The sequence below is a fragment of the Malaclemys terrapin genome, chromosome 10 (assembly GCF_027887155.1).
Source record: "Malaclemys terrapin pileata isolate rMalTer1 chromosome 10, rMalTer1.hap1, whole genome shotgun sequence".
Lineage (NCBI taxonomy): Eukaryota > Metazoa > Chordata > Testudines > Emydidae > Malaclemys > Malaclemys terrapin.
The window spans coordinates 25,717,977-25,740,148 of NC_071514.1; the positions used below are offsets into that span (position 1 = coordinate 25,717,977).

A 22,172-nucleotide genomic window follows, 5' to 3' on the forward strand; every position below is an offset into this window, starting at 1 on the left:
CTTTGTTAACTCCCTCTCCTTCACATCAGACACAAGCCCCTTAGCTTTGTCTTTAACGTTCTTCACCATTTAGCCTTGTTGCATCAATTCTTAACATTGCAAACCATTGACCCCTGCGCCTTTGCTCTGCCACTCATGGCAGCCTTAATTTCCTGCCTTCTACTTCTTCCTCATCCACCTCCACGTTTTCTCCTATATCACCCCTCACACATGGGGTGAACTCCTTGTCAAAATTTCTAAATTCATCCTAGCATCCTTAACACCTGTCCCCGCCAAATCACTACCAGCTGGCAGCAGTGAGGCAAGTGACAAGCCAATACTTTCCCCCCTAAATTCTGTTCATTTTAGCACCTGATCTCCCCCCCTCCCCATCATTGCATTTGGACGCTGGTCACGTCCTGACAACCAGACTGGAAGTATTCTGGGCAGGGGTCGCCTCATGGGCTATTTGTGTCCATACAGCACCTAGCCCAGCAGGGCTGTGCTCCTGGAGGAGGGGTTGCGAGGAGAGGCAGTGAGAGCTGGCACCAGACTGTATTCTGGCCTCCACACCAAGCACCTGGAAAAGGGAAAAGGCAAAAACCCGTCTGCCCATGTCGGAGATGGTGGCAGTTGGGTTCACGGGTGGGGTCACAAGGGCACCCCGCTGCCCCCCTAAGGAGCAGAGCCCGGAACCAAACCCTTCCACGGGGGGGGGGGGGGGGGGGGGCGGGGGAAGACATCCAAGAATTAACCCTTCCTCCCCCGGTAGGCGCCAGGAACCAACCCCACGGAGTGAGGATGAGCTCCACGGACCCGCTCTCCTGCGATGTGGAACGGTCAGGCCGCCCCGCCACTCTCGCCAGGCCCCGACACGCGACGATTTAACGCCCCTTCCAGGGCGGGGGTGGGTCCGGTTGCCTAGTGACAGCGACGCTACTCAGCGGCCCTCAGCAGGGACAAAATGGCGGCGGGCCGCGGCGGCGGGGCCCGGCGAGGCGCGGGCTGCGGTTCAGCTGGGGTGAGGCGTGAGGGAAATTTGGGGTGCTGACTGCTAGGGGAGGCCCCTGAGGCTGGTTCCGATGCCGGGGGCGGGGAGGCTGTGGTGGGGCCCATCCCGGAGGGGCTGGGTGAATGCGGTGATTGGGTGGGGGGCTAATCGGAGTTGCCCAGACGAAGAGGAGGCGGGGGGAGTTGATCGGATTAAGGGTTCAGACCCGCGTTGGGGAGGGGGGTGTCTGGGCGGCCTAGGGGATCAGACCCAGGGGAGGCAATCAGAGTGTGTGGGAGTGTCTGGGGTAGTTGGGGGCCAGAACTGGGAGAGGGGACGTCGATCAGGGTTGTGGCGGGGTGTCTGGGTGCTTAGCGGTTCAGACCCAGGGATGTCTGGGGAGTCGGCTGGGGTTTGGGGGGGGGGGTTGGGCCTGGGCAGATTAGGGGTCAGACAGGGGTGGGGAGAGTATCCAGAGGGTGAGGTGTGATCCAGTGTGCTAAGGAGGGATCCCTCACCTGTCCTGGTCTCTACAGGTGCGGAAATCCCACAGGATCCTGCCCCATCCTGCCATGCCAAAGAAGACTTTGATGCATGGAGACTTCCTGGCTAAGGAGGAGGAGTACAAGTAAGGACAGAACTGTGAGGCAAGGAGGAGAGAGGCTCCCTTGAACCTATTTTGATACCAGTAAAATACTGTGTTCAGAATGGATTGATCAAATTGGACAAGGCAAATGCTCCAGCACTTTCAGGATCGTTACTGGGTTTTTAGGGTACCCCATCACGGTTCTTCTTTGTTGGATGGCCTCTCTGGCTCTTAACAGACCCACATTCAATTCAGAGCTACCCAAATCCACAGGCCCAACTGTCCTTACCAAACAGTGATGGCCAGAAGTATTAGGAGTACCCTTTTCATCAGGATATCTGGTCATGGCAGAAATGATGATTCTTGCTAACTAGTGCTCTGACACCTCCCCGCCTCCCTATTGGCATCTTACACAAAAGGCTACATCTTAAACATTTCCACTGTACTAGGCCTCAGTGTAGGTAGGTTAGTTTAGGGGTTTGATTCCCCCACCCCCCCCTTTTTTTAAAGCTGCATCTTGAACTCGCCATTGGTAAAAAGATGCGATGACTTTAGAATATGAAAGTTCCTTTAAAGTGCTCAAACTTTGTTTTAAAAAGTTAAAAATTGCTGTTAACTTTTTAAATCAAGACATTTTTAGCTGAAGGGTAGAACCCCACCCTCTTTCAATAAACTCCCCTCCCAGGTGTCTGCTCTCTCTCTCTCTCTCCCTATTATCTGTTAGGGATATGTGATGATACATCTGGTAAGACAACTTTATATTACATTTTAAAAAAAAGCCCTCTGTACATTAAAATAATGTTAAGGTTTCAAAAGTTAAGCACTCAAAAGTTAGGAAATGTTGGAACTAAGGTTGCCCATGAAACCTTAATTCACCCTTTCTCCCCCTTGTGCATATGTGTAATGATACAGTCTTCAGTTATATAATCACATAATACTATTTCCACAGAATGCCAGCGTCATTTCTCATGCTTGCTGTCAGCTCTACCTATGTAGATTTTAATTAAAAATGCTTGAGTGTTGAGCGACATAAGGTATAATAAAAAGTGGTGTCTGAAAAAGCAGAGATGTGTCTTCTCCATACATTTTGATTGTACTGACTTGTTCTAATACATGATTGTGTTGTATTTTCTGGCTTTGGGTTGCAACTTGAATAGCTTTTTCATTCTGCTGCAACAACTAATGTAATAATTAGTCTTATTCGAAAAGGAAAATCTAGTAGCACAATGGAATAGAAATTTTGCATTGTGTATTTGGGTTTTTTTAAGGGGAGAAGGACAATTTAAGATAATCCGTTTAACTTGTGTCCAACAGAGCATTACATTTTCTAATGCAGAAAAGTTCAACTGACTGGAATAAAAGCACTGCAAAAGCTTTTTTCCTTTAGATGTGTAAAAGTGAAATAAGTTGAACTTAAAAAATAATTAGCTATTTTACTTTTATTGTAGGAAAGTATTACCCTGGGTGGGGTTTAGGGAATTAAAATACATATGTATCTACAAGGCAGACTGCATATATGACATCAGTCTGTTAACACAGAAATAGGTAAGATGTTACTACTTCCCACTATAAAGGAAGCTATAAGTATTTCATTCTGCTTTGTAGACGTGAGTGATTATTCAATGTTTGTGTACTGCCAGACTGCAGAGATTCCATTTAAAATGTATTTCCTTTAAACTCTTCAGGTAAACTTAATAACAAAGCTATCTTATTGTCTCAGGCGACTGAATGCAGAATTAGAGGCAAAAACAGCAGAGTTGGTGCGTCAGGCTGAAGAAGTAATAGTGAGTAAATTTAGGCTATATTACATAATGCAAATGTAGTTCACGTGCACAAAGTGTCAATTCTTGAAAAAATTCTCTGGCTACAGGAGGTAGGAAGCTTTCATGGGCAAGTTGGACATAAGTCATCTATTTCTGCAGAACTTAAGCTTTTTTATTTAAAAAAATCTTTCTTAATACAAGTTGAATATGAACTTTTTCAGTGCTAGCCTCTGAGTCTGCAGGAGCTGGAGTGCCTTTGTGGTTGCTTAAAATGTTCCCAAGCTACAGCAAAGCAAAATTAAAGGGATACTTGAATTTGACCCAAATTTACTTTTTAAAAAACAAAAAAACAAAGAAACAAAAACAACCCCAAACTACGGTTGTCGATTAATCGCCGTTAACTCACACGATTAACTCAAAAAAATTATTTGCGATTAATCGCAGTTTTAATCGCACTGTTAAATTTCAATTGGTATTCTATTGTTTATTAAATATTTTGGATGTTTTTCTATATTTTCATATATTGTATTCTGTGTTGTAATCGAAATCAAAGTGTATATTATTTTTTATTACAAATATTTGCACTGTAAAAATGATAAAAAGAAATAGTATTTTTCAATTCACCTCATACAAATATTGTAGTGCAAATTTTGTCCCGAAAGTGCAACTTACAAATGTCGATTTTTGTTTATTTGTTACATAACTGCACTCAAAAACAAAACAATGTAAAACTTCAGAGCCTCAAGTCCACTCAGTCCTACTTCTTGTTCAGCCAATCACTAAGACAAACAAGTTTGTTTACATTTACTACAGGAGATAATGCTGCCCTCTTATTTACTGTGTCACTAGAAAGTGAGAACAGGCATTTGCATGGAACTTTTGTAGACAGCATTGCAAGCTATTTACATGCCAGATATGCTAAACATTTGTATGCCCCTTTGTGCTTCGGCCATCATTCCAGAGGACATTCTTCCATGCTGACAATGCTTGTTTAAAAAAAAAAAAAAAAAAAAAAAAGTGTTTGTTAAATTTGTGACTGAACTTGGGGGAGAATTGTATGTCCCCGGCTTTGTTTTACCTTCATTCTGCCATATATTTCATGTTATAGTAGTCTTGGATGATGACCCAGCACATGTTGTTCATTTTAAGAACACTTTCACTGCCGATCTGACAAAACGCAAAGATGGTACCATTGTGAGATTTCTAAAGAAAGCTATAGCACTCGACCCAACGTTTAAGAATGTGAAGTGCCTTCAAAAATCTGAGAAGGATGAGGTGTGGAGCATGCATTCAGAAGTCTTAAAAGAGCAACACTCAGATGTGGAAACTACAGAACCCGAAGCATCTAAAAAGAAAATCAATCTTCTGCTGGTAGCATCTGACTCAGATAATGAAAATGAACATGCATTTGTCCACACTGTTTTGGATTGTTATTGATCAGAACCCATCATCAGCATGGATGCATGTCCCCTGGAATGGTGGCTGAAGCATGAAGGGACATATGAATCTTTAGTGCATCTGGCACGTAAATATCTTGCGACACCAGCTACAACTGTGCCATGAGAATGCCTGTTCTCACTTTCAGGTGACATTGTAAACAAGAAGCGGGCAGCATTATTTCCTGCAAATGTAAACCAACTTGTTTGTCTGAGCGATTGGCTGAACAAGAAGTAGGACTGAGAGGACTTGTAGGCTCTAAAATGTTACATTGTTTTATTTTTGAATGCAGGTTTTTTTGTACATATTTCTACATTTGTAAGTCCAACTTTTATGATAGAGATTGCACTACAGTACTTGTATTAGGTGAATTGAAATACTCTTTGTTTTGTTTTTTTACAGTGCAAATACTTTCAATCAAAAATAAATATAAAGTAAGCACTGTACGCTTTGTATTGTGTTGTAATTGAAATCAATATATTTGAAAATGTAGAAAATATCCAAAAATATTTAAATAAATGGTATTCTATTATTGTTTAACCATGTGATTAATCACACGATTAATCTTTTTAATCACTTGACAGCCCTACCCCAAGCCAACAGAAGCATATCCACACCATTCTTCGGGAGAGGGAAATCCACATCTTAAATAAACATTACATTTCAATGTTTGAAACCTAGCCATTGCAGCAGTGATACCTTACAGTGAAATTGTTTATAAATAAGTGAAACTGACTTGATTGATTTGCATTGTCCAAGTTGAGAGAAATACAAACAGTAAAGTAAACAGCATAATTAGTAATAGTGTTGTTATTAACAAAGGAGCTTGTTTAAAGCAAAAAGTATTCCTTTAACAAGGCAGTCACCAGGATCTGGACCAGGCAGACTGAAGACTGGCAACAGACAATATTCTTGTTTGCATCAAAAGAGAATCATAAAATCTCAACCTTAAGAAACAAATCAGGCTTGTTCAAGCAGTAACTAAGACAGCAAATAGGCATATTCCCCCAATTACTTACAGTATTGCAATCCATATCAAAAAGAGAAAAAGCTAAAGTCATACGCAGAAGTCCATAGTTCTTGAAGCCACTGCACAATTATTGGAATCACCAATCTTCATACCCACTAGGTATCACCTATTCCAGTAGCTCACCTGGACCCTGCAAACTGAGCCTAGCTATCCGGTTTCTGAAAAGAAGCAGCTGAAAGAGGCATTCAAAGTGCTATCTGTTTTTCTTTCTTCAAAAGAAACCTGCCAACTGGCTGTATTTCCTTATGTGGCATAAGATCAAAAACTGTGTGGGTAAAACTCAACCAGACCAAAGCTGACTACAATATCTCGTGTTGTAGAATTTCTCCAAGATAGCTAGATTTAAGACCCAGGAAAAGAAAGAATATGGACATCAAAAAACTCCTCAGAGCAGCAGAAATTGGAAGGTCTCCTCTGGTGCTCAGGTTCCCCCTTGGGATCTAAATCCAATCCTGGAAGTGTGAGTAAGCATCCTTTTAAACCATTACATAGTTCTCTATATCTATAAAGGTGGCATTTAGTGGCCATCATATCCGGTGGAAGAATCAGAGTTAGGAGTGCTATCAATTGATCAGTTTTCCATGTTTTAAGGCAAAATGATCCTAAGAACATATGTAGCCTTTGGTCCAAAGGCAAACTGTTGTGCAGTGCTCAAGTGATAGCTTGCCTCCTTTTTGTGTGAAGCCATCTCTCCCAAAGGAGAAATTGTGGCAGGAGGGCTCTGAAGAACCAAAAAGTTAAGGAAAACTTAGTCCCTGTATCATCTAGTAGTTTGGGGGCAAGAAAGCCTTCAAATCCATCACCTTCAACAGAGCTTTCAAGTCCATTCCTTCACCCCTTCAAATATTGAAGCCCACCCACCGAGATCAAAGTAGCATCATGGTCCCCAAAATCTCATTCCCTACAAAGAAATCTGTAAAATTAGCTACATGCTCTTCAGTACATACATTTTCCAAGTGCTAAACATCAGATATGCAAGTGTCCACAGAAACCTCCTTGGTGGAAGGAAGCTGTGTTGCCTCAGTAATCTAACAGTACTTTTGACTAGTAAGTTTTCTGTATATACTTCAATCTCCCCTTATGAATATTGCTTAAAACAACGACGACAATAACAATTCCATAGATGTGCAAACTTGCAGGTAACATTTTCCCCAGTAGTTAAGACAGGTAAAGCAAGAATAAAAATAAATAAGGGATGAAAATACCACATGGCTGTACTGGCATTGTGTGTGTGTGTGTGTGTGTGTGTAAGAACCCAGTGTTTCTTTGAAAGAAGCAGATATTGGATGTTTTTCATGGACTCAGTATTCCAGCCAACACTCTAGAAACTTCAAAGAAAAATGATTTACAAGTTCTGAATGTCTCTGGCTAAACTGATGTCTTAAAAAAAAACGTGTCCGTGTTTTATTTATTTGGATAGAATTGGGAGAATGTAAATATTTTAAATTAGAAAGACTGGTTATTTCTTTTGCATAATCTGGAAAATAGGAAGTTTGTTCATCGACTGTGCATTATTATATGTTCTACAACATGTGCATAGGACACAAAGTTACACCTACAGTTTTCCCCAGGTTATTTTAATATAGGTAGAAAGATTTCACATGAGCAAAAGCTAAATACCTGCTTTGAAGTGGAAGAACACTTGAGGCTGTCAGTGATATTTTAGGCTTAACCTTTCCTCTCTGGATTTGAGAGAGATAAGTTATCCTACCTACTACCCTCTTTGTTTCTGTCTCTCAAGTGTGGAAAGCGACAGCACTTTTGATTTTTGTGATGCTTGCTAATTATTGATTGTATGGTACCAACAGTATTTTCCTGTAATGGAAAACTTTCTTTCCTTATTAAAGAGAGATCAACAAGAGATACTATCAATACCGGTTTCAACACAGGTTAAATTGTGTGAAGATGATGACAAACAACTGAGGTAAATGCTTTGAAATTCCAAAATATTATTGGCTGTCTGTAATGGATATGGAGTCTTTGAATTTGATTCTGCAAACCCTGACTTGCACGAGTAATTCTCTTGACTTCCATGGGCCTGCTTGTAGAAATAAGGAGCACTAATGTAAATAAGAGCAGGGTTTCTAAAACAGGGGTCGCCGCTTGTGTAGGGAAAGCCCCTGGTGGGCCGGGCTGGTTTGTTTACCTGCCGCGTCTGCAGGTCCAGCCGATCGCGGCTTCCACTGGCCACGGTTTGCTGCTCCGGGCCAATGGGAGCTGCTGGAAGTGGCGCGGGCCAAGGGACTCGGCAGGTAAACAAACTAGCCCAGCCCGCCAGGGCCTTTCCCTACACAAGCGGCGACCCCTGTTTGAGAAACCCTGAATCAGAGTTTGCAGGGTCAGGTTCCTATATTGCACGTAGTCTTTGAACACTAAGCTTCAGAGAGTAATTTTGTCAGGTTGCTACTGGCTTATTAAGTAGCGGTATTGCTGGCCTCTAAAGGACTTCTGCTTTGTTCTTTATTTGAACAAAATGATGGCTCAATATAGAGCAAAGTAGGGATGCAGTGTTTCATCACTATGAGGATGAAGAGGGACCAAACATAAGCCATGCCTGATAAAGTGAAATAGCAATAGCCATTTCATTATGCAGAATGCCAGATTTAGAAAGAATTTTAGGATACCCTCTGTAGGAGGGTGAGGGAGGAGTGACATGTCTCCTCCCTGCCTGACCTCAGCACCTACCCTCCTGGAAGGATCTGGGGAGGCAGTTTCCTTCAAAAAAGAGAGTACAAGAAGCTTTATGAAAGCTTGTCTCACTAACACACAGCTTGTTCAGGCTCAGGGGGGGAGGTCCTTAAACTTAAAAAAGGAAATTCTCAGTTCCAAAAATCTGTTCCAGGGCATGGCTTTTTCGTCAGAGCCTGGGGGAGGGAAAAGCGTTTCTTCAGTCTCTCATCAGTTTACAGTTGCCCTGCCCAAGCTGACTCCATTGTGGCTTCAGAGTCAGTCCCATTCCCTCTCCTTGGAACTGCTTCATCTCCTGCTTCCTTCCCCGCACCAGGTCTCTCTGGTTGGCTCATTTAGCAAGCCTGCTCTAGGCTTCAAGTCTCCGGCAGGGCAGCTCCCTCTCACTCCTTTGCTCTTTCACACACTCCCCCACTGACTCTCTGGAGTTTAGAAGTATGGGGGTAGGAGAGCTCCTTTCAGTGACAGACAGCACACTTATAATTGAGCAATATACTGCTCTTCTTTGGGTGCTAAAGGAACAACTTAGTGCTGTTGAAAGTGTTATAGCTAAACTGCTGGGCACCATGGTGATTGATGTGTATAAGAACATAACTCGAGTTAACACATACCAAAGAAACTCATAACTGTAAAGATTTAGCCTGTTCTCAGCCAATTACATCAACAAAGGCATGATCTAGAAGCCTCTAGGACTGGAAATGCTTATGCCAGAGACCTAAACAGAGAGACATCCAGCTGGCACCCTGTGGAATGTGTGTCATTACATTATAACAGCAGGCATTATATTCTACTACAGCATATGTTTGGGCTCCATATGTGTACACCAGCTAACTCCAGAGTTTACAATTAACTATGCTGTTTATTTAGTCAGATGTATGTTACATAGGAGTGTCATTAGAAATAGTGGTTAGATTGAAGAGGTATTGGAGATGGTTTATCAACTCACCTCCCCAAACTGATAAAATTTCAAGTTTATGTCGCTGCTGATCTTGAAAGGATAGTGAAAATACAGTGTCAAACTGTTTCAAATGTTGAGCTCTGATTGGGAAATTAGTTTGCCAGAGATTTTGATTTGATTGCTACTCATGACCATATAGCTCTAAATCAGAGACATGAATAAGGGAGGCACTTAGTCCTTGTTTATACCCAAAGGGGTTTGCTGGAATAGAGGTACTGGTAGAGATATAGTGGCGCGCGCGCACACACACACACACACACACACACACACAAAAAGTGGAGACGCAGCTTATAGTGGAAAAAGAATTCTTTTTTGCCAGCATATCTGAGTCTATGCTAAGAGTTGTGTTGACAGAGCTATGTTGGTTGCTTGTGTGGGGTATGGCTTAGCTAAGTAGAGTAAAGCTACACCTGAAGTTTTTGGGTATGTGTGTGAGTACGTACCTCTGTGTTCTCTGCTTGCCTAAGCCATGCATTGCTATTTTTAGCAGCGTAGTGTCCCACTGCCTCTCTGCTGCTGTAGTCTTTCCCGACTACAAAAAAACCCTTCCCCAGCAAGGAAAGGTTCTGGCAGGGGGGAGGCATTGAGAAAAGACTCCATTAACTTTTCTGGAGCCATTTGCCCGCTTCAGTGAAAGGCTCTGGCAGTGGATATCTGCTGAAGGCTTTGCTCACTGCCTCCCCTCTGCCAGAGTGTTTTACTGACATTTAGCTGTACAATGCAGCGTGGCTGCAGCCTGCTTTTCATAGCTACATGTACTCTACATGCTGCTGCCAGTGGTATGTAGTCTAGACATAGCCTAAAAGGGGTTGGGGAAAGAGGAGGAACTCTGGCCAGGAATCTCTAAGATACAGTTGACCTGTCAATTACATAAGTAATTGAAAAGCTTTTAAGGCAACCACTGTTTGTATGTCCAGTGAACTTTTAGCTGAAAAAAAGAAAACTCCAGACTGTAGTGAAAAAATTATAAACTATTGATAGCCATTAGAAGATGGAAGTTATAAAAACTAGGTAGTTGGACACACTGATTACCCTAGGATGAGCATCCATTGCCCTTCAAAAGGGGTTGTCTTTAACTCACAGTGTATTTCTCTGTACCAAATTATTTCAGTGTGTGGCTTTTTTTTGGAAGGGAGGGGGGGAACAAGAGGGGTACATATTATAATTTGAAAAATGGAGTTAACAAATGGTAAAAGTAGACAGACAGCACCAGTTAGGCATTTGAGAGAGGCTGTGTTCTTTTCTGTATTTTTTTTTCTAGTGGTCATTTTTAGTCTTTTGACAGATACAGAATCCAGGAGAAAAAACAGGTAAGGATGGAAAGCAGTTAAATAATGGGCAGAGGAGTTTAATGAAAAAGATACTGAAGCAAAAAATCCTTGCTTTTTTAAAGCAAATGTTTTATTAAGTTAAAGGGACACTAAAGTAAGGCTAGGTGCATTTCTTTAAATCTACCTCAAGACGATTCTGAAGTATTTTATAGCATAGTCTCTTTTCCTCCAAGTTATTAATATTTTACATTGAGAAACAAAGCAACTATGGTGTTTACTCTAAAGGATCAGCTTTTGTTTACACTTTCACTCTTCAGGGCATGGCCAGGCACACAAGGGTGGGCAGTGGGTGTGCGCGCATGGCTAGGCATACTATAGGCTTTGAATAGGATTAGCGAACACAAAGGATTCACTCATGCACGCGCACCTCATGTTTATGTGCAGGAAAGCGATTGTAAACATTAGCTGCTATTTTGATGTGACCACCAAGCTAGGTACTTATTTGTGAATCTTTTGAGGCTTAACACTTTAATTTCACATCTCAAATGATTTATACAATCTTCATTTCTTAAGGATTAAAAAACAAACAGGGTGGCAGGCAAACATGGGGAAATGAACAGTGCCTTTAAAATTAAATAGATTTGAACACTTTAGCAAACAAATTGAATTTTAGGTCAGAATGTCTAAGTACAGAGGTGTTAGGAACAAATTCACATGCTGATGAAAGGGATGCTCTTGTTTTCCCAAGAATAGAAGTGTTGCATTTTAATATTTCTGTAAGCAATATGTAATGGAATATTTTGTCAGCAGCTGTGGAGGAGGGCATGAATCCTACCCTTCCCTCAGTGATTGTAGCTAGCCAATAGGATGGGAATAGGAGGAAAACTGGGTAGGAAGACTATCTGTTCTCTGTGTCTGTTGCCACCCGCAAAAGAGATCCTCAGTCTGTAATCATATGATACTAGCAGCACGAATAGCCCCCTGAGATAGCTAGATCACAACTGTAAAAAACAAACAAACAAAAATCTTAATCAGAAAACATGTTTGGAAGGACTTTCTAGTTCCTTGGATTAACAGTATCTAGAGCATTGTGCAGATAACACTTGTGTTTGTGAATAGGGAGGTTTGAATGTGAGTGTAGTTCCCAATGTTAGTGTAGGGTGAGCATAGAGATCTGTTTCTGTCTGGATTAGAAATAACCAAATGGAGGTAGAGGTGGTAAGAACTGACCTGAACCTTTGTCCAAACCAAGGTGTTTTCTAAGCCTCAAAATATAAAGTTAAGGGAGTGCAGTTAACTTTGGTGTAAAATTTAAGTATTATGAAAACAAATTTTTATAAGCCTGCAGATGAATTATTTACTTGTTTAAAACATTGATAAAGTCATTTTTAAACAATCTACTCCAGTGGCTGAAATGCAAATATTGCAGCACTAAGAACCTGGAAGTAAAACTGATTTAGTGGATTTTCATTAGCCATGTGGAGATAAATGGAAAAAATAAGAAGCATAAGTAGTGAAAAGTAAAGTGGATTTTTTTTACTTTAAAATGTAATTAGTAACAATTATAACACATAATTAAGCTTAGTGTTTACTTTCTTCAAAATTTGCATTTAATGTGTGTCTACACTATACCTGATGACTCATTACCCAGAAAAGAATCCATTTTCTTTTTCCAAAGCTGCATTTCTCCTGTATTTAAGAAGAATAGTAAGATGTTGATTTGTCAATAAAATAAGCAGATATAATTCTGAACACAAGGAGCAGATATGTTATGCAAAATATTTTCATAGTCCTATTCTGGCCACACTTTAATCTTTCTGAGTCTGTTTCTCTGGCTATAAAATGGGTATAACAACTGTATAGGTTTTTGTTTTCTGACAATTATTTTCAGCTCTACTGATGAAAGACACTATAAAAAGGATTGGTATGTAATAGCACAGGGGTGGGCAAACTTTTTGGCCCGACGGCCACATCGGGGAACATAAATTGTATGGCAGGCCATGAATGCTCACAAAATTGGGGTTTGGGGTGTGGGCTCTGGGGTGGGGCTGGGGATGAGGAGTTTGGGGTGTAGGAGGGTGCTCTGGGCTGGGACTGAGGGATTTGAAGGGTGGGGGATCAGGGATCAGGGCTGGGGCAGGGGTGCAGGTTCCGGCTGGGAGTGTGGACTCTGGGGTGGGGCTGAGAGGTTTGGGGTGCAGGAGAGTGCTCCGGGCTGGGATTGAGGGGTTTGGAGAGCGGGAGGGAGATCAGGGCTGGGGCAGGGGGTTGGGGCATGGGGAGAGGCTCAGGGGGCACAGGTTCTGTGCGGCGCTTACCTCAAGCGGCTCCCGGAAGCAATGGCATGTTCCTTCTCCGGCTCCTATGCGGAGGCACGGCCAGGCGGCTCTGTACCCTGCCCCATCCACAGACACTGCCCCTGCAGCTCCCATTGAAGCGTGTAGGAGCCGGAGTGGGGCCATGCTGCGGCTTCTGAGAGCTGTGTGGTGCGGCCCCTGACCATGCGCACCAGCAGGAGCACCAGAGCGAGGCAGAGACACGTGGTGTGGCCCCCAACCCAGCGCCCTGGCCGGAGTGGGGCTGAGCAGTGGTCTGGCCCTGGCTGAGCGCCAGAGCGGGACCGAACTGTGTGGTGTGGCCCCTGACCCAGCGCCCCGGCCGGAGCGGGGCCGAGCCATGTGGCGCGGCTTGCAGGCCGGCTTAAAACAGCTCATGGGCTGTAGTTTGTCCACATTCCTGTGCCACAAGAATAAAAGTATTGGACTCTGAGACAGAATGCTCAAAGTTTAGGATCCTGCTAAAAATTGCAGTTTACTGTAGTTGACATTGATCTCGCTGGCATACCAAATCCTGTAGAGTAAACGGGGTATAACAGAGGGGTTTCATAAACAGCAGACAGATTGTATATAAAAAAAAGTTCTTTTCTTGGAGGGGAAAATAAAGATCTTATTTCCTTCTAAAATGTGTAAATTAGACACCAATCTTTTGCTTTACAGAATCCTGCTGTGTTCCTAGAGCTCTGATTACTATTTGTTCAATTGCACTACGTTTTTACTGATAAGTAGTACAGCATGAGACATGACCCTCCTCTGTTTGATACTGCTTCAGGTAGAAGATAAATGGTTTTTGCGAAGAGAATAGATGCATCTCAACATGGACCATTTATCTGCAACTATCATGTATTTAAAGCAAAAAACAAAATACCAAACAATGTGCACTCCCAAACACACGTTTTTTTTTGTTACAGATATTTTCAGCAGTAACCTACAGGATATTGCCTTTTTCTTGAACATCTCTGGGTGGTCTTTGAGTGTGACAGGTGTCCTTGATCAGCCACAGCTTGGTGCTCTTAAACAGAGTATCTACTGTTAGGAAAGTTTGGCTTAGGAGAAGCCACCTGGAGTCAGTGGCACATGCATGTTGAAATTTCAGGAGAGAGCATAAGGCAAGCACCCTTAGTCAGTCTCAGGGGAGAAATTTGTTACATGCTTAAGTCCAAAATGGTATTTGGTAGTACACCTCTGACAGCCCTTACAGGTATAGGTGTGACAGTTGGTTTAGAGTGGAATAAAAGGAGTAAAAAGATGCAGAGGGAAGAAAATTTCTCTAATTTTTAATACCAAGTAATGGGTGGCAGATGTGTCTGAAAACAATTTAAAAAAAAAAAAAAAGGCATTTTACGGCCAGCACACTCTCCTTTTTTTTAACCTATTTAATTTGTAACCTAATTTTCAGCTCTCAATATCTGGTCAAATAGTTTAGGGTTCTCTGTTTCTGCCTGTAACAGTCAGGGAGCATCTTTAAGAGCAAGTGCTATGTCTCCAAGCATAATTTAGGGTTTGTCCATTTAAGACCAGGAACACTGGAAATGTCTGCAGGAGGGATTGTTTGGAGTTGTATGGCTGAGGGAGTCAGGCAACCAGCCAAGACTAAAAGAAAAAGCCTGTGGTTCGCTGGAAAGATGGGGAGTGGAAGAAAGGCCTAGGGTTGGACTTGTCATAGCAGAAGGCAAGAGAGCTGGGAAAATAGTCAGAGGCTGGTGGAATAGAGATAGGAAGAAGCCTGTTAGAGATTTAGGAACAGGGCAGAGAAGGAGTCCAGGAAGGGATATTAACATAAGGAAGTAGCAAGGGCAAAACAGTGTGGATGGCTATTCATATCTGATCATTTTACCCAGTTGGAAGCCAAGGGGGATATCTGCGTCAGCGTTCCTACTCTGGGTTCATCCACTTTCTTCCTTTGGTGGTCCTCTGACTCAGCAGTGTTGGATCCCTGATATGATTTAGCCCTTTGGCTAAGTCATGCAATTCCTCCATCGCTTCTGGAGGGGCCAGAACAAGTCTAAAATCATCTTCCGGCCTTCCTCAAAACACACAGTTCTTCCCATGATTGCTCAGGGTTCACCTTCACAGGGCCACACAATGTCTTCACTCAAGATGGACTGCACTTCCTTTTCTAGACCCCCTACTAGGATCAGCAATCCTTTTGCCCTGTTGGTAGAAGGCTGTAGAAGGAGATAGGGGATTTCCCCCACCTTTGCTGAAATCCCAGTTCGCTAAGTGAAAGTGTTAACTTCCCACCATGCTATTTTGTCCAGGTTATTTTCTTCTGATTGTACCATCCTCAGGGTCTTTTGATGTCCTGGCCCTAGGTACCTCCTAGGCTTTTTCACAGTTCTGTTCAACCAGGTTTCCTGACTGTCTTATCAAGCTTGTTACCATAGAAAGACCAACTGTAGGTGATATCTCCACTCCCTACCTAGCCCACTGAGCCACAGACTTTTAAAATATGGTCTTGGAAAGTCACATGGAACACCACAAGTCACATGATCATCACCAATCCCCACATAGCACTCCCTCCTCCCCTGTTTAGTTAGTAGTGTTGTTTACTAACAGACCTCTTGAGTAGAGGCTGAGAATAGCATCACCACATTTTTTGTTATTTATGCAAACAATGACCTTTAAATAGATGTACCATACCAGGAGCATCCTGTGTAAGTGAGATATATGGGGGAATAAAACCTATGTCCCTGTGTGTGGGATCAGTCAGGACTACAATTCTATCCCTTTATGATCAGCAGTGAAGGAGGCTTAAGAAATGGGTAAGAAATCACATAAATAAGTTATTTGCAGGGTTTTTTTTTTAATTTGCTTCCACAGAGTTGCATTGGGAATTTAATTCATCTCAGCCTACCACATGGTAAACTATTTAAACTTTCTTTCACTGATCAGCCCTTAGTCTTGATCTTCTTTTATTCTTTATCATTGAAGACACTGAATTCCCAAACCAACTGGATTTATTGGATTAAAATAATTTTAGTAAAAAAAGCAGTTGGTGCATTTTCTCCAATTTTACGTTCACTTTTACTGTTTTGGTCTGATGTATGTAAAATGTCAGAACCAGCAGAATAAAAAGCACAGTTCATTTTGGAATATTTTTTCTTTAAGTATTTGTTTTATTATGAGTTTACAAAACAATTTACTTTCGTTTTTCTTTTTCTTTTCAGAGATGTGCTTTCTCCTGAACTGCCAATCCTTACACTTTCGCATATTAAGGTACTGAAACTCTGCAAACTTTGCTCTTTAATGGAATTACCAGATAGCTATGTCTACCATTCTAGAAACTGTACTGAGTGGTGAAAATCTATGGGGTGTTTAAAGCAGAAGTCTGGGAGATAGGATTCCTGGGTTCTATTTTTGCAAATTGCTGTGCTACTGACTTGCTAGGTCACCTTACACTAGTCACTTAGGCCTGGTCTATGCTAGAACATTGTCAGCTTACCTATGCCACTCGGATGTGAAAAATCCACACTCCCAGAGCAGCATAGTTCAACTGACCTGACCTCCAGTGCAGACAGTGCTAGCTCAACATAGTTACTGCCTCTCGGGGAGGGGGATTACCTATTGACAGGAGAACCCCTCCTGTCAGCATAGTTAGTGTCTACACTGAAGTGCAATAGTGATGCAGCTGTGCTGCTGTAGCATTTCAAGTGTAGACAAGCTCTTAGTTTCTGGGCCATATTTTACTCCTATGTAAAATGGAGCTATTATTTCAGTATGTATTTTGAGATCCTTAGATTAAAGGTGACATGTAAAATTTTATAATACTGCCTTTTTCTTAGACAAAATTTTTGTGTATTTCTTCTCTTGTCAGTGTAATGTTAATGGCAATACTGTTATTTTTCAATTAAAGTCCTCTTAAAGAAGTTAATGAGCAAAATAACTGGATATTATGAGAAGAAAATAATGGATAAAAAAGGCCAGGAACAAATGCAAAGACTCACTAGCCTCTTAAGCTTTAGCTACATTGCATCCTTTAGGGATTCAGCTAAAGTTTCCACAGTGTTTCCTTTAAGAAAGACCATAGCAAAGAAAGCTGATTCTTGGAGACTCTTAATTTGGGAGTAAGCTCAGAAAGTTACTCAGTAACTTTACTGCAGAAGAAAGATCTAGCAAGACTAAAAATATGCTAATTCCATTGGTGACTTAGAAGGGGTGGCAAACGCTGTCAACAGCAATGTCTGTTAACTTGAGATTGTACTCATGAGCCAAGTGTATGATGGATTCAGCTTGGTGTCTAGGTGGAATAATCTTGCTTATTTAGTTGTAGTACATTAGAAGTGTTTGTACATTAATGGCTCAGTAACAGTTGTGTACCTTATTTGTGCATACTCATGATTGCACATGCAAGTCAGTTTTGAATGTGCAAATAAATAGGTGTTTAGTCACTTGTACATGCAGATAACAAGTCTGCACATGCAGTAGCAGTAAAAACATTTGCAAATTAGGCAAAAAAAGTTTTAGTTTCTTGGGTGTCTCAGGCTTTGAAAATCAGACTGTTCAAAATATTCCTTTTGACTGTCATAGTTTGACTACAGGAAAATGGAAAAATAGTTGTGCTAGAAAAAGTGTCATGGTTTCAGTAGTCAGGATCATATTTATGATAATACCTTTTTCCCCTAGCAACCAAACAAGAAATCTGGTTCCATGTCTACAGCTCAGAACAGACCACACTCTGGCAGTAAGGGAAAGAGAACAATTTCAAGGTACATTAATTGTACACTGCATTTATTTAAAATTTATACTCTGGTAATGAAACTAGAATAGTTTTAGTTGATTTTTTTTTTTATATTGATACACATTTATACAAATATACTTTGTGTCTGAAATGTCTTATAGTTTACTTAATCCTATTTCTGCTCTATGCTCGCCTACATAAAGCAGCTGGAAATCTTTAATGAGTAGCCATGGTTAACACTACAGCAATGAAACTGTGGCTTATCACAAATTTAAAACAAAGGACTTGTCAAGGCTGTGATTTAAACTTTGTCTCAATGAAAGAGGAATAAGCAGATCTCTACCTATTGGTCCTGGTTTGGAAAGCATTCTACTAGAGGCACCTGGAATGAATGCGCTTGAGCACAGCAGTTCAGAGTAATTGCAGCTGAAAAAGGGGAAGAGTAAGGCCCATAGGTCCCAAAGGCATCTGTCTACATATTTTAGTGTGCCCATTACAGTGGTATCTGAGCTCAAGATTCACCAAGATGACAGATAAGAGGCAAAGATAGGGGCAAAATTTGTAGGGTACTTTAATATTGTGAGAAGTTTTGATTGATGGAGGTAGGGAGAAAATTAATCTACTAGCCCTAATCTCTTTATAAAGTGCTTTTGATATGGTATAAAACGTAGAAAGGGAGTGTAGTAGGGTTCACTAGAGGCTAGCAGGCCTAGGGATCAGGCCCATGGCTCAACAGTCTGAGTCTTGGGATGGCCTTGCCAAGCAATATGAAGGCCTAGTGGTTGAGTTACAGTTCTCCCATCCCCTGGTGCTCCCTGGGTTCCCCTGGTCAGTTAGAGGGGTAAGGGTTGGGGACCCCAGGCCCTGCCACTCCACAAGGTCCCAGCCCAAGTAGTGAGGAGAGTCTCAGTTCCCTCTGGTTGGTACAAAAAACTAACCTCCTCAGGGATACCTCTTTTTCCTCCTGTTCTCGCTTCAGTTTGTAGCATGGTCATGGTGCTTTGCTTCCCTCTCAGCAGAGGATTGCTCTCACAGTCTCAATAGTTCAAATAGTCTGTGGGGTGTTCCCAGCTCATTTTCCAGTGCCCACTTGCTCCTCCTTGTCAGGGAGAAGTGGGGAAGAGGCAAGAAAAAGGGAGTCAAGCCCTTCGCTGCTCAGTTGGGTCTTACCCAGAGTCCAGATTCTTCCCCTGTAGATGGATCTTTCTGTCCCAGAAGCTACAGCCTGGCTACTTGCCTGCAGCCAGTCTCTCCTTCACTTTTCCCCTCCTTGCCTATCCGTCTCCTTTTAAGCAGGCCATCCATTTGGAGCATGCTCTGAAACTGCTGAAGGGCGGGCCTTCTTATCCCAGTACTACTTCTTTCGTCTTAGTGAGGGGTCTGTAAACCCCATCAGAGGGAGACAGGTGACATTTCAAGTAGCAGGAGAGGGACAAATAGCATTTTTGATAGAATGGAGGTGGGAGCAGAGTAAGGGGGATATCTCAGTAATCCAGGGATGAGATGGTAAATTTTAGCATAAGTATAACAGAGAGAGGGGTGAGCTTCAGTAGAATTAGATGAAACAGCAAGAGTCACTGGCTGTAAGGGGGAAAGAGTGAGAAGTCAAAGATGACACCAAGGTTGTGCACTTGAGATGGAGGATAGCAGAATTGTCAGGAATAGGAGAGCAGAGAGGGATTAATAAAAGAGATTAGCAGCTCAGTCTTGGGTGTGAGTGAATTTGATACAGTAGATGTGAAATAGGACAGGAAGCTGAAATCAGGACAAGCAAAATGGATTTGGAAATCTGAATTTAGAACAGATGAAGGTCACCAAAGAAGAAATAGTGAATGAGTATGACAAAATTCTGAAGGATGCCATTGCCAACTGATAGTGACAGGGGAGTACATGGAGTGGCCATAGGCGATACCAGAGAAGAGGTCAGAAAGGTTGGAGGGGAAGCAGAAGAAGACAGAGTTGCAAAAGCCAAGAGAGGGGAGAATGATCAACAGTGTCTATGGCAGAAGACCAATGCAGATAGATTATCTTAATCAAAAGGAACACTTATGTTGTAATTTAAAATATCTTAATAAAGCCTTCCCTTTCCAGGCTAAATAATCATTGTTATTGCAGCCTCCTGTCACTAAGAAGATGAGTTTCTCTGCACACAATATGGCTGTCACACAGAATTTGAATCAATCAAGTTTTATTTCTTCCTTCTACAGCAGGGGTGGGCAAACAACGGCCCAGGGGCCGCATCCGGCCCTCCAGACGTTTTAATCTGGCCCTCGAGCTCCTGCTGGAGAGCGGGATCCGGGGCTTGCCCCGCTCTGGCACTCCAGCCGGGGAGCGGGATCCGGGGCTTGCCCCGCTCTGGCACTCCAGCCGGGGAGTGGGGTCGGGGGCTTGCCCTGCTCTGCAACGCTCCCAGAAGCAGTGGCATGTCTCCCCTCTGACTCCTATGCGTAGGGGCAGCCAAGGGGCTCCGCATGCTGCCCCCACCCCTGCAGCTCCCATTGGCCAGGAACCACAGCCAATGAGAGCTGCAGGGGCGGCGCCTGCGGACAAGGCAGCGCTCAGAGCTGCGTGGCCGTGCCTTCGCGTAGGAGCTGGAGTGGGGACATGCTGCTGCTTCTGGGAGCTGCTTGAGGTAAGCGCCGCCCGGAGCCTGCACCCCTGACCCCAACTCCCTGCCCCAGCTCTGATTCCCCCCTCCCTCCCTCCAAACCCTTCGGTCTCAGCCCGGAGCACCCTCCTACACCCCCAACCCCTCATACCCAGCCCCACCCCAGAGCCTGCATCCCAACACCCAATTTCGTGAGCATTTATGGCCCACCATACAATTTCCATACCCAGATGTGGCCCTCGGGCCAAAAAGTTTGCCCATCCCTGTTCCACAGTAACTTGGGTGTGAAGGCCAGTAGATGATACTTGTTGCTACTAGTTTGAACCTAATTTGAATGTAGGAAAGATTTTTTGGTAAATGGTACAAATTTGGCATTGTATCTTTTTTACAAATGTAAAAGATGAAGGTAATAGCAGACTGCACATAGCTAAATGGTTTTGTACAATTATAAATGACTGCCATTTAAGTATTTTTGTAGCTTATTTGGAATATCATAACTTCAGTCTAGAAATTTCTTATTATGGAATTTTAGTGCAAAACTAAGAAGCATTGATATAAAAGCTGCTGATGATGTTGCCATCCTGGAGGACTTCACAGATTTTTCTCTTGCAAAGACAATAAGTAAAATTGAAGGAAAACTGGAGGAAGGAGACTTGCTTGAAAGTCTAGATGATGATATTATTCCAAGTGTAGGAAATGAAATTGGAACAGGTAGGTTCCTATAGCTATGCATTTTCTTATCCTTGGTTCCTTACTGTTAGAATCTTCTGAAAAACCCTATATTTTATCATTTCTGTATAGATTATAGGAGAAAGTTCTATAACTCTTAAATTATGTTCAGATTACTGCTCTGGGGAGTGGATGAGGGGAACAAGATGTGACTTTTTTCTGTGTGGATTCCCAGGTCACATACAAATCAACATGGAAAGAATGGGTTGGTGTCCCTACTCCACTGGAAACCTAACTTACCTTTGTTCTTTAGCTGTGCATCAGCCTCTTCTGGAAGGAGGTCATGTGAGTTACCTGGGACAAAATTGTGACTTTAGATCAGTGCATAACTTTTTTTTAACTTCATTGGGAGTTGCAAATATGTATCCGAGGACAGGATTTGGTTTTAAGGCTGTATTTCCATAAGATAAAAATCCTTTCACAGCCTTTGTCTTTAGGGCTAAATCCTTTCAGCAGATCCATGCTGTGGAACTTGGGTAAGTAGCTTATGAAGTAATGTTTTAGCTACAATGCTTCAATGATGAACCTTTGGATCTTTCTCACTCCAAATGGTGTTTTTACACTTGTCGTAGCAATAACTAGAATGTGAGAAGGGATTGTAGCATTTTGTCAGTGAAGCTAAAGGCATGATGCACACCTGCCTTTTTGGCTGTGGTATGACAAGCTGGTAGAGTTATGAACAGGGCCGGCTCTACTGTTTTTGCCACCCCAAGCAGCGCGCCGAATTGCCGCCTCAGATGGTGGGGGCAGCCCGTGTGCTGTTAGGGCAGCGGCGGCAATTTGGCGCCAGCTGCTGCCGAATTGCCACTGAACATAGAATGGCAGCTGAACATAGAAGCTGCCACCAAATTGCCGCCGCCGCGGAAACGCACGTGCTGCCCTAACGGCACATGGACTGCCCCCGCCGTCCACAGCGGCAATTCGGCGCGCTGCTTGGGGTGGCAAAAAGATACAGACTGCCGCCCCTTGCAGATTGCCGCCCCAAGCACCTGCTTGGAATGCTGGTGCCTGGAGCCGGCCCTGGTTATGAAATGGTTTACGGTGTCTGTGACAGGGTGCACTCACCTCTCATGGGCACCTCCTGTCAGTGGTGTGTGATCCTGCACTTTTTCCTG

The 22,172-nt window shown here is 42.8% G+C and overlaps 1 protein-coding gene across 3 annotated transcripts in view; it reads left to right on the plus strand.

Annotated features, from left to right (window-relative positions):
• Positions 1-760: 760 nt before the first annotated feature.
• Positions 761-22,172, plus strand: part of TEX9 (testis expressed 9) — a 41,470-nt gene continuing 20,058 nt past the window's right edge. For all 3 annotated transcript variants that reach the window (XM_054042550.1, XM_054042552.1, XM_054042553.1), the window contains exons 1-7: positions 761-1,000; positions 1,507-1,598; positions 3,277-3,340; positions 7,634-7,710; positions 16,210-16,258; positions 17,666-17,748; positions 20,861-21,039. In XM_054042550.1, coding sequence (XP_053898525.1) covers positions 944-1,000; positions 1,507-1,598; positions 3,277-3,340; positions 7,634-7,710; positions 16,210-16,258; positions 17,666-17,748; positions 20,861-21,039 — 601 coding nt within the window. In that variant the 5' untranslated portion in view covers positions 761-943. The remainder of the gene's footprint in view (positions 1,001-1,506; positions 1,599-3,276; positions 3,341-7,633; positions 7,711-16,209; positions 16,259-17,665; positions 17,749-20,860; positions 21,040-22,172) is intronic.